Source organism: Grampus griseus (genome assembly GCF_964374135.1).
Source record: "Grampus griseus genome assembly, chromosome: 17".
Classification (NCBI taxonomy): domain Eukaryota; kingdom Metazoa; phylum Chordata; class Mammalia; order Artiodactyla; family Delphinidae; genus Grampus; species Grampus griseus.
Genome location: NC_139011.1, coordinates 73,907,682 through 73,920,680, shown reverse-complemented (window position 1 = coordinate 73,920,680; position 12,999 = coordinate 73,907,682). Strand labels below are relative to the sequence as shown.

General features: G+C 38.8%; 1 protein-coding gene across 1 annotated transcript in view; it reads left to right on the top strand.

The window, feature by feature from the left end:
* The window catches only part of RAB2A (RAB2A, member RAS oncogene family), a 75,585-nt gene extending 63,067 nt beyond the window's left edge, over nucleotides 1–12,518 (top strand). The window contains exons 7-8 of the mRNA XM_082674642.1: nucleotides 7,725–7,793; nucleotides 9,890–12,518. Of these exons, the coding sequence (XP_082530768.1) occupies nucleotides 7,725–7,793; nucleotides 9,890–9,985 (165 nt within the window). The 3' untranslated portion in view covers nucleotides 9,986–12,518. The remainder of the gene's footprint in view (nucleotides 1–7,724; nucleotides 7,794–9,889) is intronic.
* Nucleotides 12,519–12,999: the final 481 nt, after the last annotated feature.

Sequence of the window (12,999 nt, the reverse complement as noted above, 5' to 3'; positions counted from 1 at the left end):
TATTATATTTCCTTTAGGACCCAAAGGTGATAGTGGTGTGAAATAAACATATTGTTTGTCAACCAGTTGTCACTTTGTCAAACATTCTCAATCTCTTAGCCATTTGATGGGTGATTTTTCCCTAATATTCATCAATTTTACTTAAAATTAAGATTGGAAATTTATGTGAAACCAGAAGAATATATAAACATCAAAAACTTTTGAGGCAAAAGTTTAGTAATTAAAAATACCTTAAACTGTTGAAAAATCAGGGCTGGAAATTCCTGGCTTAGCTGCTAAAGCACTAAAGATATAGCCAAGATGACAGCTGAAAATACAGCCACCTGACCCGAAGACACTGGAGTAGGCTGCCGAGACATCTAACCTTGACAGGGTCAGTGGGTTTCTGTGTGGGGTGGGGCGGGGAGAACACCTGACAGTAAGGCTTTAGTGACTAAGACCAGTTTCAAGGCACCTTGTGAATACTTGCGTCCTGTCCTGCTACTTGAGATCTACAGACAGAATTTGGGTTGAGGGGACATCTTCCTTGCCTTGGGCTGTGTTGTAAGTGGTGGAACAGATGTTTCTGTAGAGCTGGAATGTAGCTGTAAACTGAAAGCTGTGTTACCCCTCAACCCTGTTCTCAGTGTCATGGGTACCACGGGGCTTTTCACTGGAAATCTGACCTGAGCTTATCAAGCTTCCAGCATCCCTTGAGGGGAGCTTAGTGTAATAAATATTTACTACTCCCTTCCACAGATTGGAAGGCTTTGCGGACTAGCGTCAGCTTCTCTGCTCCTTGTTTGGCCGTCACCCTAGGGGACTTCAGGGATGATCCAAACCAAACTAACTTTGAAAGTTACGTCCAATTTCTCTACTTCTAAACCAGGGTAGCTAAACACTTCTGAAGAAACTCATGCTGTTAGGTGCATGTTATGCACTTACACAACTATATAGATCACCAGCTACCAAGACTTTCCCATCAGCATTAGCGATCCTTCCACGTGTCGAAAGTAAACTCTTCATTCCCTCCTTGAAACCTGATTTTCTTCCTTTTTTGTTTCACGGCATACCCTTCCACCTCAGTCACTTAAGCCAAAAATGGAGTCATCCTTACCGTGTTCTTTACCAAGTCCTGTTAATTTCTCCAAAGGAGATATTAAGTTTGATCTTTGCCTTCCATTCTGGTTGCCACTGTTTTGTCAGGCCTTCATTTCTTACCTTGATTATAGTTCTCAACTCCTTACTGGCCTTCCTGTTGCCAACCTTCCTCCTTAGAATTCCTCCTCTAGAGCAGCCTCTGATTTTGTCCCCAGCCTGCTTCCTACCTTTTCAAGGTTCCTTGAGGTCTGTTGGGCCCTGTCTACCCTCATCCCACGTGGCTCCCTGTCCCCAGCTTCCCCTGTAACTGAGCTTAAAGTCTGCCTCTCCGTCCAGACCAGTCTTTCCTCCCCTTAATTTTCCTAATAAATGAGTGGGAGCTTACTTTCCTTCAAGCCTTCATTCACGGGGCTTTCTCTCTTGACAGTTTTTTTACCAGCAGAAGCGGTCATGCCACGTTACCCTTCTAGACAGCTGTTGTGGAGGTTTTCGTGCTACGTGCCAATTTTGGATTTGCATCTGTCCTGTAGTACTCCCACATCCTTGAGGTCAAAGACATTCATGTACCCAAGTATATAACTGAGTGTATGCTCTGTGCCTGGTACAAATCAGACACTCAGTAAATGCTTGTTGAATGGAAGAACTAAATTACTAAGGAATTAAACATATCTGTGTGTTATAAGTAACACAAATATTTTGTACTTCCAAAAATAATCCTAGCAATCCACAATAATTTCTAGCTAGAAGGTTTTTAAGAGGATAATTGTGTGCTTTTTATTTTCAATTTTAGTGGCAACATAAGCAAAATAAATGAAAATTCCTTTGAATTGTGTTAAAGATAAGTGATCCTAATAAAGAGAGGATAAACATGGGCAGAATATGAATCCTGCTAACCCTGCTTCTGCTACAGTTGTGCCCGGTCTTGGGCAAGTCACTTCTCCTTGGCAGCCCAGTGCCGTCTGTACAGTGAGAGTTATGACAGGTCAGTAGATGTAGCAGCAGCCCTCTTTGTTCTAATGAAACACAGGAAACTGGATGAAAGAAAGAAGAGCAGAACTACTCTACTTTGGAATAGGGGATGCCGCGGAAAGTGAGGGGGAGGGGGAGGAAATGGTGGCCCCCGCGGCATGTCCGTGAACGTGCTTGAAGCCATTGCATCGGCCGCGGTGTGTGGGAGGCTCTCCTGAAGCTAACGCAGCTCCAACCAGAATATTTTCCGTCACGGAATTCGACGAAGCTTCACGTGTAAACCGCCTGTCTTGCTTCTCGTCTGATGTTCTTTTCGCAGGACTTTCCTGTCTGCATAATACTAAAGTCTTATCTCAATACATTTTCTTCTTTCGGCTCACCGTACACATTATATGTTAACTTACCTTTTGATGCTTAGTTCTATCTAATCAGGATATTTTAATTCGCTGAGGAGGCTGCTCCTGAGTCCCCCCTTCTCCTCTCGTTCCCAGCTTCTCCTCTCGTTCCCGCGGTGGTATGCTCCGACACCCCGTGGTGCTGAGGGCGGGCGTGTGCCGAGTCCGCCTGCGAGCCAGCAGGTCTGGACTAGGCTCCACGGTTGCCCTCCTTTTACAGAGGGGCAAAGCAGCAGGTCCAAGAGACACGTGTGGTAAGAGGTGGCGCTGGGCTTTGACCCCGACAGCCTGGCTCAGAGCCTCCCCTTCGCCATTCTGCTAGCAAACTGGGAGATACAGCTTCAGCCCGCACAATTAATTTCCTCGTTTTTACACATATTTTGAACTTCTTTTCAGAAATAACGAGAACCTGTGTAAATCACTTAGTATAGTGACTGACCCATAGTAAATATTTGGTAAATATTGGTTAGTGTAAGCTTTGGCAAATGGACACCTGGAATGTCCACAGCCTTGATTAGCATGGAGAAGAAAATTAAACAGCATCCTATAGCTCTCTGTTTCCCACTTCTCAGAGAGAACCAAAGACTCACATCTATTCAAGATGTTTAAATAAAACGAAGACACTTCAATTTATTTTGAATTCTTACCTAACAGATGCTATAATTTTTATCTTGCCACCAGGTGGCAGCATGTTACACAAGGAAACAATTGAAATGTTATTCTGTTGTAGACTAGTTTTCAGTATTTTGCCTTAAAAACTGTTAAACCATAATAAAAACAAAATATTATTCCGTGTTCCCCTTTGTCTGTATTCCCCCTCGTTTGTTGTGAAGGCCCTCATAGCCCAGTGTCCATAGCCCACAACTAGACCTGCCTTGGTCCTGCCCTGCACACGCTGTCCCTGTAAGCCAGGGCAGAGTTTACTTTTCCTGCATCTGCAACCGAAATGTAAGCCCTCATACTGAGATTCTCCCAACCAAATTGTTTTAGTTCAGCAGCAGTAGGAACTACGGCAGTCGTCCTCTTCCCTGGACCTTCCATGGTACCCAGAGAAGGACCAGATCTGTGGCAGCAAGTGAATAGGTGCCCTTGGGTAACGGCCAGGTAATAGGTAGGATATACATTTTTAGTTCTTTGTGGTTATGTTTATTTTAATTTGTGCTATAGAAGTCCCTGAAAACTTACTTAAGTTTAGGTATTATCAGAATCATTCAGATAACTACTGCCAAGGGTTGAAAGATTAGTGTCTGAGGTGGAGGGCAATTAATGGCTAATGAAGGTAAAGGACTGGACATGGCAATTAATCAAAGTAGGGCAGAGCGGGGAGCTAATGGGAAAATGTAGAGAGAGTCAGGCTTCAGATACGGGTGTGCAGCGCTGCATGGGAAGGCCAGAGGCTTGCCAAGTTAAGTTGGCTGCAAGGAAATCTCTTATACTTCTTAATCGTGGATCTGCCTAGATTGTTTCACAGGGTTAATGAAATCCATTCACATCAGTTTCTCAGCAAATGTTTTTTCCTGTTCTATAATCTATTAACTAATATTCAGATTTGACTATATTTGAAACATGGAGTATAGATGAATATGTTTGTAATTCTGACTTGTCACAAAACCTGCAGTGATATTTAGGATGTCATGTTTTTAGAGTATTATGTTAATTAAGCAGTGCTAAAAATTTTCTGGAGTTATGCCATCATCTTGTTTCATTTTTCTGATAGTAAGGAAATAACTATTCCAGATAAGTTAATTGTTACAAAATCTTTCCCTGGTAAACATCAAAACTCGTAAGAATAATGAAGACGTTTCAAGAACGTGTTTTGTGTTACTTATGTTAAACAGGAAATCCTGAGTCTCTCTCCCCTTGATGACTCGGGCCACCTTGGCCAACACATGCCCTCTTCAGTCAGGAGCTGTGAGCCCATCTTCACACAGGCCCACTGCTCCCGCAGCCGCTGCCATGTGCGGGCTCCCCCGTGGCCTCTTCCCCAAAACCGCACATGCACATCCCCGCTGGCCTCTCACACAGACACATCCTCACACTCACTCTCTTTCTCTTTCTCCTTCCCTCTCCTTTTCATAATTTGCTTCTGTAGCCTGGGGAATAGAAAAAGTAAAACTAGTTAAAATGATGTCTAAAATTGGAAGGAATTTCAATTTAAGACTGTCCTATTAAAGCATGAGCTGTAGGGAATTCTCTGGTGGTCTAGTGGTTAGGACTCTGCGCTCTCCCTGCCGGGGCCCCGGGTTCAATCTCTGGTCAGGAAACTAAGATCGATCCTGCAAGCCACACAGCACAGCCACAAAAAAAAAAAAAAAAAAAAAAAAGCATGAGCTTTAGTGTAAAGGCTTTGTAGTATCTATTTAGTTAACTTATTGGTGCTAATTTCTTCCTTTTTTTTTTTTTCCTGTGTTCTAGAGGTATTTCAGGTTGTTACATCTCTTCCTTGAAAGATATATATGGAGATTGATTTTTAGTGACTGGAGTGAAATGAGCAATGAAAGAAAATTCTAGTCAATTATTGTAACAGATATGTATCTCTTGTCTTTCTGAGTTTTTGAAGTGCTTTGCAGCTTTAGTGGACAGTTATTGTCCGTGACAACCAAGGCTGTTCTCTTAGAAGTTTTATTTTATCTCTACTAAGCCTTAACAGTATTTGCTTAATGCTCATTATGTTTGGGAACTCAACAATTTCAGTCCACAGCCACATACTTTGAAAAGAGGTGTACTGATGTCTACAGTTGTCACATTGGTTTTAAACTCTTAAGGACTTCTTAAAATTGATCATTAATTAATCACTTAGTAATATATATTAAATATTAATTTTTGCCATGATGTAAATAAAACAATCCATTTATATAGTGTCCTCTGTATAGTGTGCTCAGAGAAGTGGAAAATATTTTATTTCAGTGTCTTTAATATGTAATCAGAGAGTTGGATGACAAGTAAATTGTAGCATTGTCCAAAGAGTATTTCACTGAGATGATGGGAATTAGAAAAGAAAACCATTTGCTATATTTAATTATAATGGAGTTAATTGCATGTCTTTCTGATATAAAATACCTCTTACGTCCATTGGGTACAGCTATTCTTGAAGGTGCTTAAATAAAGTATTAAGTATACTATTTAAGTAATAAAATAAGTAGTGACTTGGAAATTTTAGCATAAATAAAGACATAGCTTTCTTAAGCCAGTTTTTAAAGTGATTCATCAACAGATTAGCAAAAAGCCAATTTATTTACATCCAATGGCACATGTAATAATGACTTTTATAATATAAATGCTTGTTTATATGAAGTTATAACTCATTTATGGGACCTTGTAGTTCTAATGTTCTAGTGAAATGTACACATGTGGGTGCCCCTGGCAGGAATTCCAACTCTGTGAATTTATGAATCTGTTGACTTCAATATTTAGTTAGCCTGGCCATCACCGTAATTGACATGTTATTGGAAATAGAGTTAGGTTTTCCCTTATTTATAAGGATAACCTCCATTTTGAGGAATGTGAATCAATTCATAGTTGGCTGACAGCCAGTTTCTCCTTCACTTGAGCTCCAGCGCACACTGGAAAAGCACACTGGCTTCCGAAGTGCCTTGTGAATCTGCAGTGATTAATTCTTCTCATTATTTCTCTGCAAGTTCTCGTGACCCTCTCTGATGGTTCGATCAGCCACTTAGAGTTGATGCATATTCATTCTTCTGCGCGCCTGCCGCAGTCGCTCACGCGCCCTGCACTGACTGGTGTGTTCTTGGTGCAGTAATTGAGCGGCAGTAGATTGATTGCTCTGGGGAGCTGTAGGGCCTTAAAGGTGAAAACATATCAGTCCTGTTAATTAGGAAACAAAAGCTCTGGTGGCAGGTTCAGCAGTCAGATATTTACAGTGTAGAAAAGACGAAAGATATGATGTGTTCCTCTCCATGGACCTGTTTACTTTTTAAATTTTGAATTAGGTCTGTATCAGTAGTAGTGGAGAACAGCCTTCTTTTATGAATTTTTATAGAATGCTAATTGAATATAATATTAATACTATTATCTCTCATATCTGATAGTTTAGAACCTGAGTTTGTATACACCTTCTGTAGCATTGGCAATAATGTGTAAAATATCTTAATGTCTTACATAAATATAGAATGCTTTTGGATTGATTCTGGTATTTAGAGGCTTAATTTGGTTACAATGTTCTCATGCTAATTTCTTGTCATTTAGTAGTATGCTGTATGGGAAAAGGGTGAAACTTTATTCAACATGGCATAGAAGTTGAGCTGCCTTTATCTCTTTATCATAAGCATCCTTTGATTATTACCCCCCGCCACCCGCCAAACTGTATGTTAAGTAATACATTGTCTGGGAAAAAGGATCCTGTATGGAACGGTGGCCTCCAGAAGTAAGCTAGTTTCAACATGGACATCTATGCAGCTTATCTAATTGACATGTTTTTCTCAGGTGTGCTGTTCTTATGTTATGGTCTCCCCCTCCCCCTTCCCCTTCTCCAGTCATGAATTTTTTTCTTTTGAGATATAATTCACATACCATAAAATTCACCCTTTTTTAAAGGTGAATTCTATGGGTTTTAGTATATTCACAAAGTTGTGTGACCATCTCCACTGTCTTCCAGAAGATTTTCATCACTCCACTCCTTCCTTCCCCTAACCCCTGGCAACCAATAATTATTTTCCTTCTGTGGATTGACCTCTTCTGGACATTTCATATAAATGGAATTGAACTATACGTGGTCTTTCATGTCTGGCTTATTTTACTTATTAGCAAGGTTCATCCTCATTGTCACATGAACCAGTACTTCATTTTTTATGGCTGAATAATATTCCATTGTATGGTTATACCACATTTTGGGTTTCATTCTTCAGTTGGTGAACATTTGTGTTGTTTCCACTTTTTGGCTGTTGCTACTACTGGTGTTAGTTCCCACACGTCCTTGTCTTGTTCGTGATCTTAGGGGGAAGGCTTTCAGACTTCACCACTGGGTATGATACAGGCTGTGGGTTTTCTTAGATGCTGTTTATCAGCTTGAGGAAGTTCCCTTCTATTTCTAGTTTGTTGAATGCTTTTATTGTGAAAACGTGTTGGATTTTGTCAAATGCTTTTTCTGCACCTATTAAAATGCTCATGTGGTTTTTGTCCTTTATTCTATTAATATGGTGTGTTCCATTGGTTGATTTTCTTATGTTGAGCATTGTAATATTTTATGGAGCTTTTTATATAATGTTCTCTTACTGTGTGGTTTTAAATAATTTGAACCAATTTCTCTACCTTATATTTCAGGCATTTATTAATACAGCAAAAGAAATTTATGAAAAAATCCAAGAAGGAGTCTTTGACATTAATAATGAGGTATATATATATATATAAATATTATTGGCTAGTTAATTTAGAATTGAATTTTAATTACTTGGAGTCAAGATTTCTACTTTTTAAAATTCCTAAAATGGATCTATGATGTCAGTTAACACATACGTTTATAATCTTCTCATTGAAAATTTGTTATATGTTGTATAATAGCTAAATGTTTATGTTCTAGTGAAGCATCACTTTATCTGTGAAAACGGATTAAAGTAAGTGACCCTATCCATTTATTGCAAGCAATGCAAAATAATATAAATCCTCCAAAGAGAGAAGAAAATCCACTTTCATCTACACATCCATATGGTGTCATCTGCTTTGGGAATAATTTTCTAGTGTGTAAATGCGTGTGCGACGTCAGCTAATGCAAGGTGCTCTCTCCATTGTGTCTGGTGCGGAGAAGGGAGGCGTCCAATTGGAAGTTACTCCCAGTTCAGCATAGTGTGTTTTCAGGAGCCTGAGTTAGTATATGTAATTGGCAGTTGGCACTAGTTGTTTTGTTTGTTTTTGTGGGTTTCTTTTCTTTTCCTTTTTTTTTTCTTTTTTTTTTTTGTAAAATTATTTTGAGCCAGTTTTGATCAACATGATTAGGATAAAATGTAACTTTGAAACAAATAATTCAGAGTGTTTACCAAAGGCCATCATTTTGACCTAAATCACCACTATGCATTTGCCCTTATTTATTTCAGAATTTTTATGTGGATAAGAGCATATTATTTACTTTTACATAAATGTTTCTGCCATTCTATAATAAGACTTCTTGCTTCCAAGAGAAAAACCCTTATTCCTCCCCCAGGTGCAGTGAGGAAGCACTGTGTTAGGAAGACATTGTGTGTGCATCTCTTGGCATGTGCAGGAGAGCCTCTTTATTATCTGTCTCAATATTCTTGGCTAAAACAAACAACAGTTTGCCTAGGGTTTCCAAAAAGTGTTTGATTTTCCAGTTTCTTTTAATTTGTAGTGATAAAGTTTCTAACCCATACTTTCCAGGCTTATATGGCAACAGACCTTGAGTTAATTTAAAGGCGACACCATTCAGAGACTAATGCCATATAAATTGCACAGTAATTGGGCGTCTTTGTAAAGGGCATGTTCATTGTCTCTGTCTGGTTTCATATAGTAGCTGAGTGCTTTACTGTGCCTGGCGTGGCTTTGATTGCAATGTGCTGTCAGGAGCCAACAGGCCGTGCGATTTATCTGGCCTGATGCCAAGTCTGACTTCTTGATTCCTCAAGAAGTTGCTACCAGCCCAGAGGGGGCAAAACCAATGAGCCATAGGGCATGCTTTTTATTAAAGAGGAGTCAGAAGAGCGAAAAGAAACCACATCAGCTGCTGTCAATACTGAGCTAGTGCCAGAAACCCCAAGGCTACTACTGTTGCAGAACAACTGCCAAGCACTATAAATCTGAGATTTACTGTGACGTAAAGTTTCCTTAAGAGCTTAATTTCTGAAGCTACTGTATTACTTTTCTCAGAGTGTTGTATTTTTAGGTAAAATCCACTTGAGGGAGTGAAGGTTGAGACATAAGTGTGAGTTTGATGAATGAAAGAACCACTCTGTGTGTGGGTTCTTGGCAAGCTGCCATGTCTTTGGGGATCATAGAAATTATTGATGACACAGAACACTCATATGCCCTTAGCCTGTACAGCTGATTCAACATGGAACAGAAACGCTGTCTAGAGGAAAGATTGTACGTTGTATTAGAGGAGCATAGGCTTTGCATATTTTTCTCTTTTAAAGATTACGTTTTAAACAATCTCTCCATTGTGAGAATTCCCTTAAAAGCAGCACTCTGGTTTCTGTTAACGCAGTACCTGGTATGATAAGGAATTGTTTGCAGGAATATTTCCACAAGTATTATTTTAAAAGGAAGGAACATCCCCTGAGAGATATTGTTTTAATTGTTGTAAAAATCTGCTTAGCATATATATATATATATATATATATTTTTTTTTTTTTTTTTTTTTTTTTTTTTAGTTGTTTGGTAAGATTGTGCCACTAAGAAACCAGAGGATTTCTTAAATTTAAATTATACTGTCTGGTTGGCTCCAGATACATTTATTATCCTTCTGTCTTTCATTCCAGGCAAATGGCATTAAAATTGGCCCTCAGCATGCTGCTACTAACGCCACGCACGCAGGCAGTCAGGGAGGACAGCAGGCCGGGGGAGGCTGCTGTTGAGTCTGTTTTTACTGTCTCGCTGCCCAGAAGGGGCTACTCACCTATTCTTTCACCCTCCTGCTCAGCTGAGACATGAAACTCTTCGAAATGGCTTTATGTCACAGAAGAAGACTTTAATCCTTCAAATTCTTGTATAACTTTGAATAAATGGTTAATGTTCACTTAAAAAGACAGATTTTGGAGATTGTATTCATATCTATTTGCATTTGATTTCTAGGTCAATTGACGTGATTATTTTTGTTAAATGTTGTCTTGTGCCCTTACCTACGAACTGAATTGTATTGAACACTACAGAGTCATCTTGAGTATTTTAAATCGGTTTGTGTAGTTAGGTTTCCCCACACCTGTGGTTACCTAATGTTTAATATTATGGAACTGTCCTCAAAAGTTTGTCAATTTTCAAGGCTATAAGGAAAACCGAAGGACTCCTTCAATTCTGTATTTATCATTTACTTTCTGTATATATAGTTTATAACCTGCTTGGGTGTAATTTGCCAAGCTTGAATTCTTTAATGCATTTGCATAAATTCTATACTGTTTAGAGCTTAAAGCTACAGAAGCATCGTTAGGAATTGCTTGGACACTGAATTTTAGACTTTTTGACATTGTTAACAAGCATGTTCATCTTTTTCTTGTCACTAGTCCGAGAGAAATATGCTTAATGTACATTCTAAAGGCTATGTGTGTGTTAACCTGTTTTAATGCCAAAAGTTTGTTATTTGTCCACAGTTTCTTTAAGACCTCTTCAGAAAAGGATTTGTTTGCCTTAATGCAGACTGTTGGGTAAAAACACAGTATAATGAGTGAGGTGGGCGGAAGAAAGGACTCCCTCTGCCTGAGCGACTCCAGGAGGAATGAGTGTCCACATTTAGACGGCACATTATGAGGACTTTAATCTTTCCTTGAACACAATAATGTTTTCTTTTTCTTTTATTCACATGATTTCTAAATATATTTTTCACGCAGGACAGTTTTTCAACCCTTGATGTACAGTGACTGTGTAAAATTTTTCTTTCCGTGGCAACCTATAATCTTTAAAATATGGTGAGCATCTTGTCTGTTTTGAAGGGGATATGACAATAAACCTACCAGATGGAAAATCCTGTTAAAAGTAGAAAAGCTTTAGTAATTTGCTCAGTGTGGTGGTTTTATCCTTCTTTTTCTTTTTCTCCCTTGGACTATAATGAAATTGTTATAGCAGTGCAAATAAAATCCTATGTATAAAAGTGTTCTTTTTTTTTTATGACCACATCATTTTTTAAGAATGCAGTTTTTCAGTCCATCCACAGCTTTTACATGTATTATAAAGCACATTTTTTTTTAAGGGTCAGGATGTTTAACAACACTACCCTTTTTAAAAATTTTGCTAGAATGTGATAAAAATCTTTTTACCGTATTGAAATTCTTTTTGCTATTGATGATGTAAGCAAGTATTTTAAGTATGAAACTAACTACTTTCAATCCGCTCACTGACTTCAGCTTTCTACCGGTCTTTCCTGAAGATTCAGCAGTGCTCTGTCAAAGCTTTGACATTACTCCTGTGGGAAGTCACCCAATGCTATCTGAGTTTTTTGCTTTAACTAGCTCCTAGAGGACAGAGAGAAAGGTGAGGGGAAATTGAGTTTCTTGAGTATTTTTATTATGAACTTTTTTTTTCTTTAAAGTGGTCTTATCAAATTCACTGATCTTACCATTCACTCTCATTAGTGGTGAGTAGGACAAGTTAAGACAACTAGAACTTGTTCTGCTCTGTACCAGGAAGAGGATGATTCTTTGGGAACTGTTTTTTGTTTGTTTGTTTGTTTGTTTTGCTGTACTTGGGCCTCTCACTGTTGTGGCCTCTCCCGTTGCAGAGCACAGGCTCCAGACGCGCAGGCTCAGTGGCCATGGCTCACGGGCCCAGCCGCTCTGCGGTATGTGGGATCTTCCCGGACCGGGGCACGAACCCACGTCCCCTGCATCGGCAGGTGAACTCTCAACCACTGCGCCACCAGGAAAGCCCTGGTAACTGTTACTTTTAAACTGCTGTTAATTTTTCCAGAAACTTAATGTGTTTCTTTTCCATGCTGTCTCCTCTAATTCTTTTATAAATCAAGTGTAAGAAGAGAAAGTCATGGGGAAAACAAACAACAACAAAGCACATGTATTTTAATAACCTAAGAAGAGCTGGAGCCCTCAAATGCAGCCCCTGCACAGTAGCCTTAACCTGCCTCGGCCTTGGGCCACAGGGGCGGGTAGAGGACTTCTCCGTAGTTGTCACCACTTTCTCTACAAGTTTCATCTGCCATTAAGGAACATACGTGATGAATCCTTTATGTCAGTCGACAAAACAGTGTTACCGTCTGGTTTCTACTCTGCTGTTTTATCATCTTTGTCACAAATAATGTAATAGTGGCACCTGGAACTAAACGCTTTAATACTGTAATTAAGTCTTTAAATGATCTTTGGTCAATTTTGGTAGCACCTATGGACATGTTTTAAGAGCTAGAAAATCAGTCACAAAAAATAAAACTTTTAATGTCTCAACATGTAATATTCCAAAGTTGTAATCTTCATAAATATAGTGTTATAATTTGCCTTCTGGGTTTAACAAAACTGGATTAAGACCAAATTTTTGGAAGAGTAGTGTATAATTAGATATACAATTCAAACAGTACATGAGAGTGAAACTATATCTTCCTACACAGTTTATTTTTAATTTTTTATTGAAGTATAGTTGATTTACAGTATTGTGTTATAGTTTCAGGTGTACAGCAAAGTGATTCGGTTATATATGTATACATCTATGTTCTTTTTTAATTCTTTTCCATTATAAGTTATGTTTTTAATTTTAAAATAGCCTGTTAAGAGGAAAATAGTTCCTGTTTCTAATCATTCTAATAGTGAAGAGAGTAGGAATATATATGATACCAAAATGTGTCTAATCTCTCAAATGATTTGTGTTTGGAACACATTAAACATTTATTCCCTCATAGGTAGTGAAGCTCCATCTAAGCTCAGTACTAAGGTTGGCA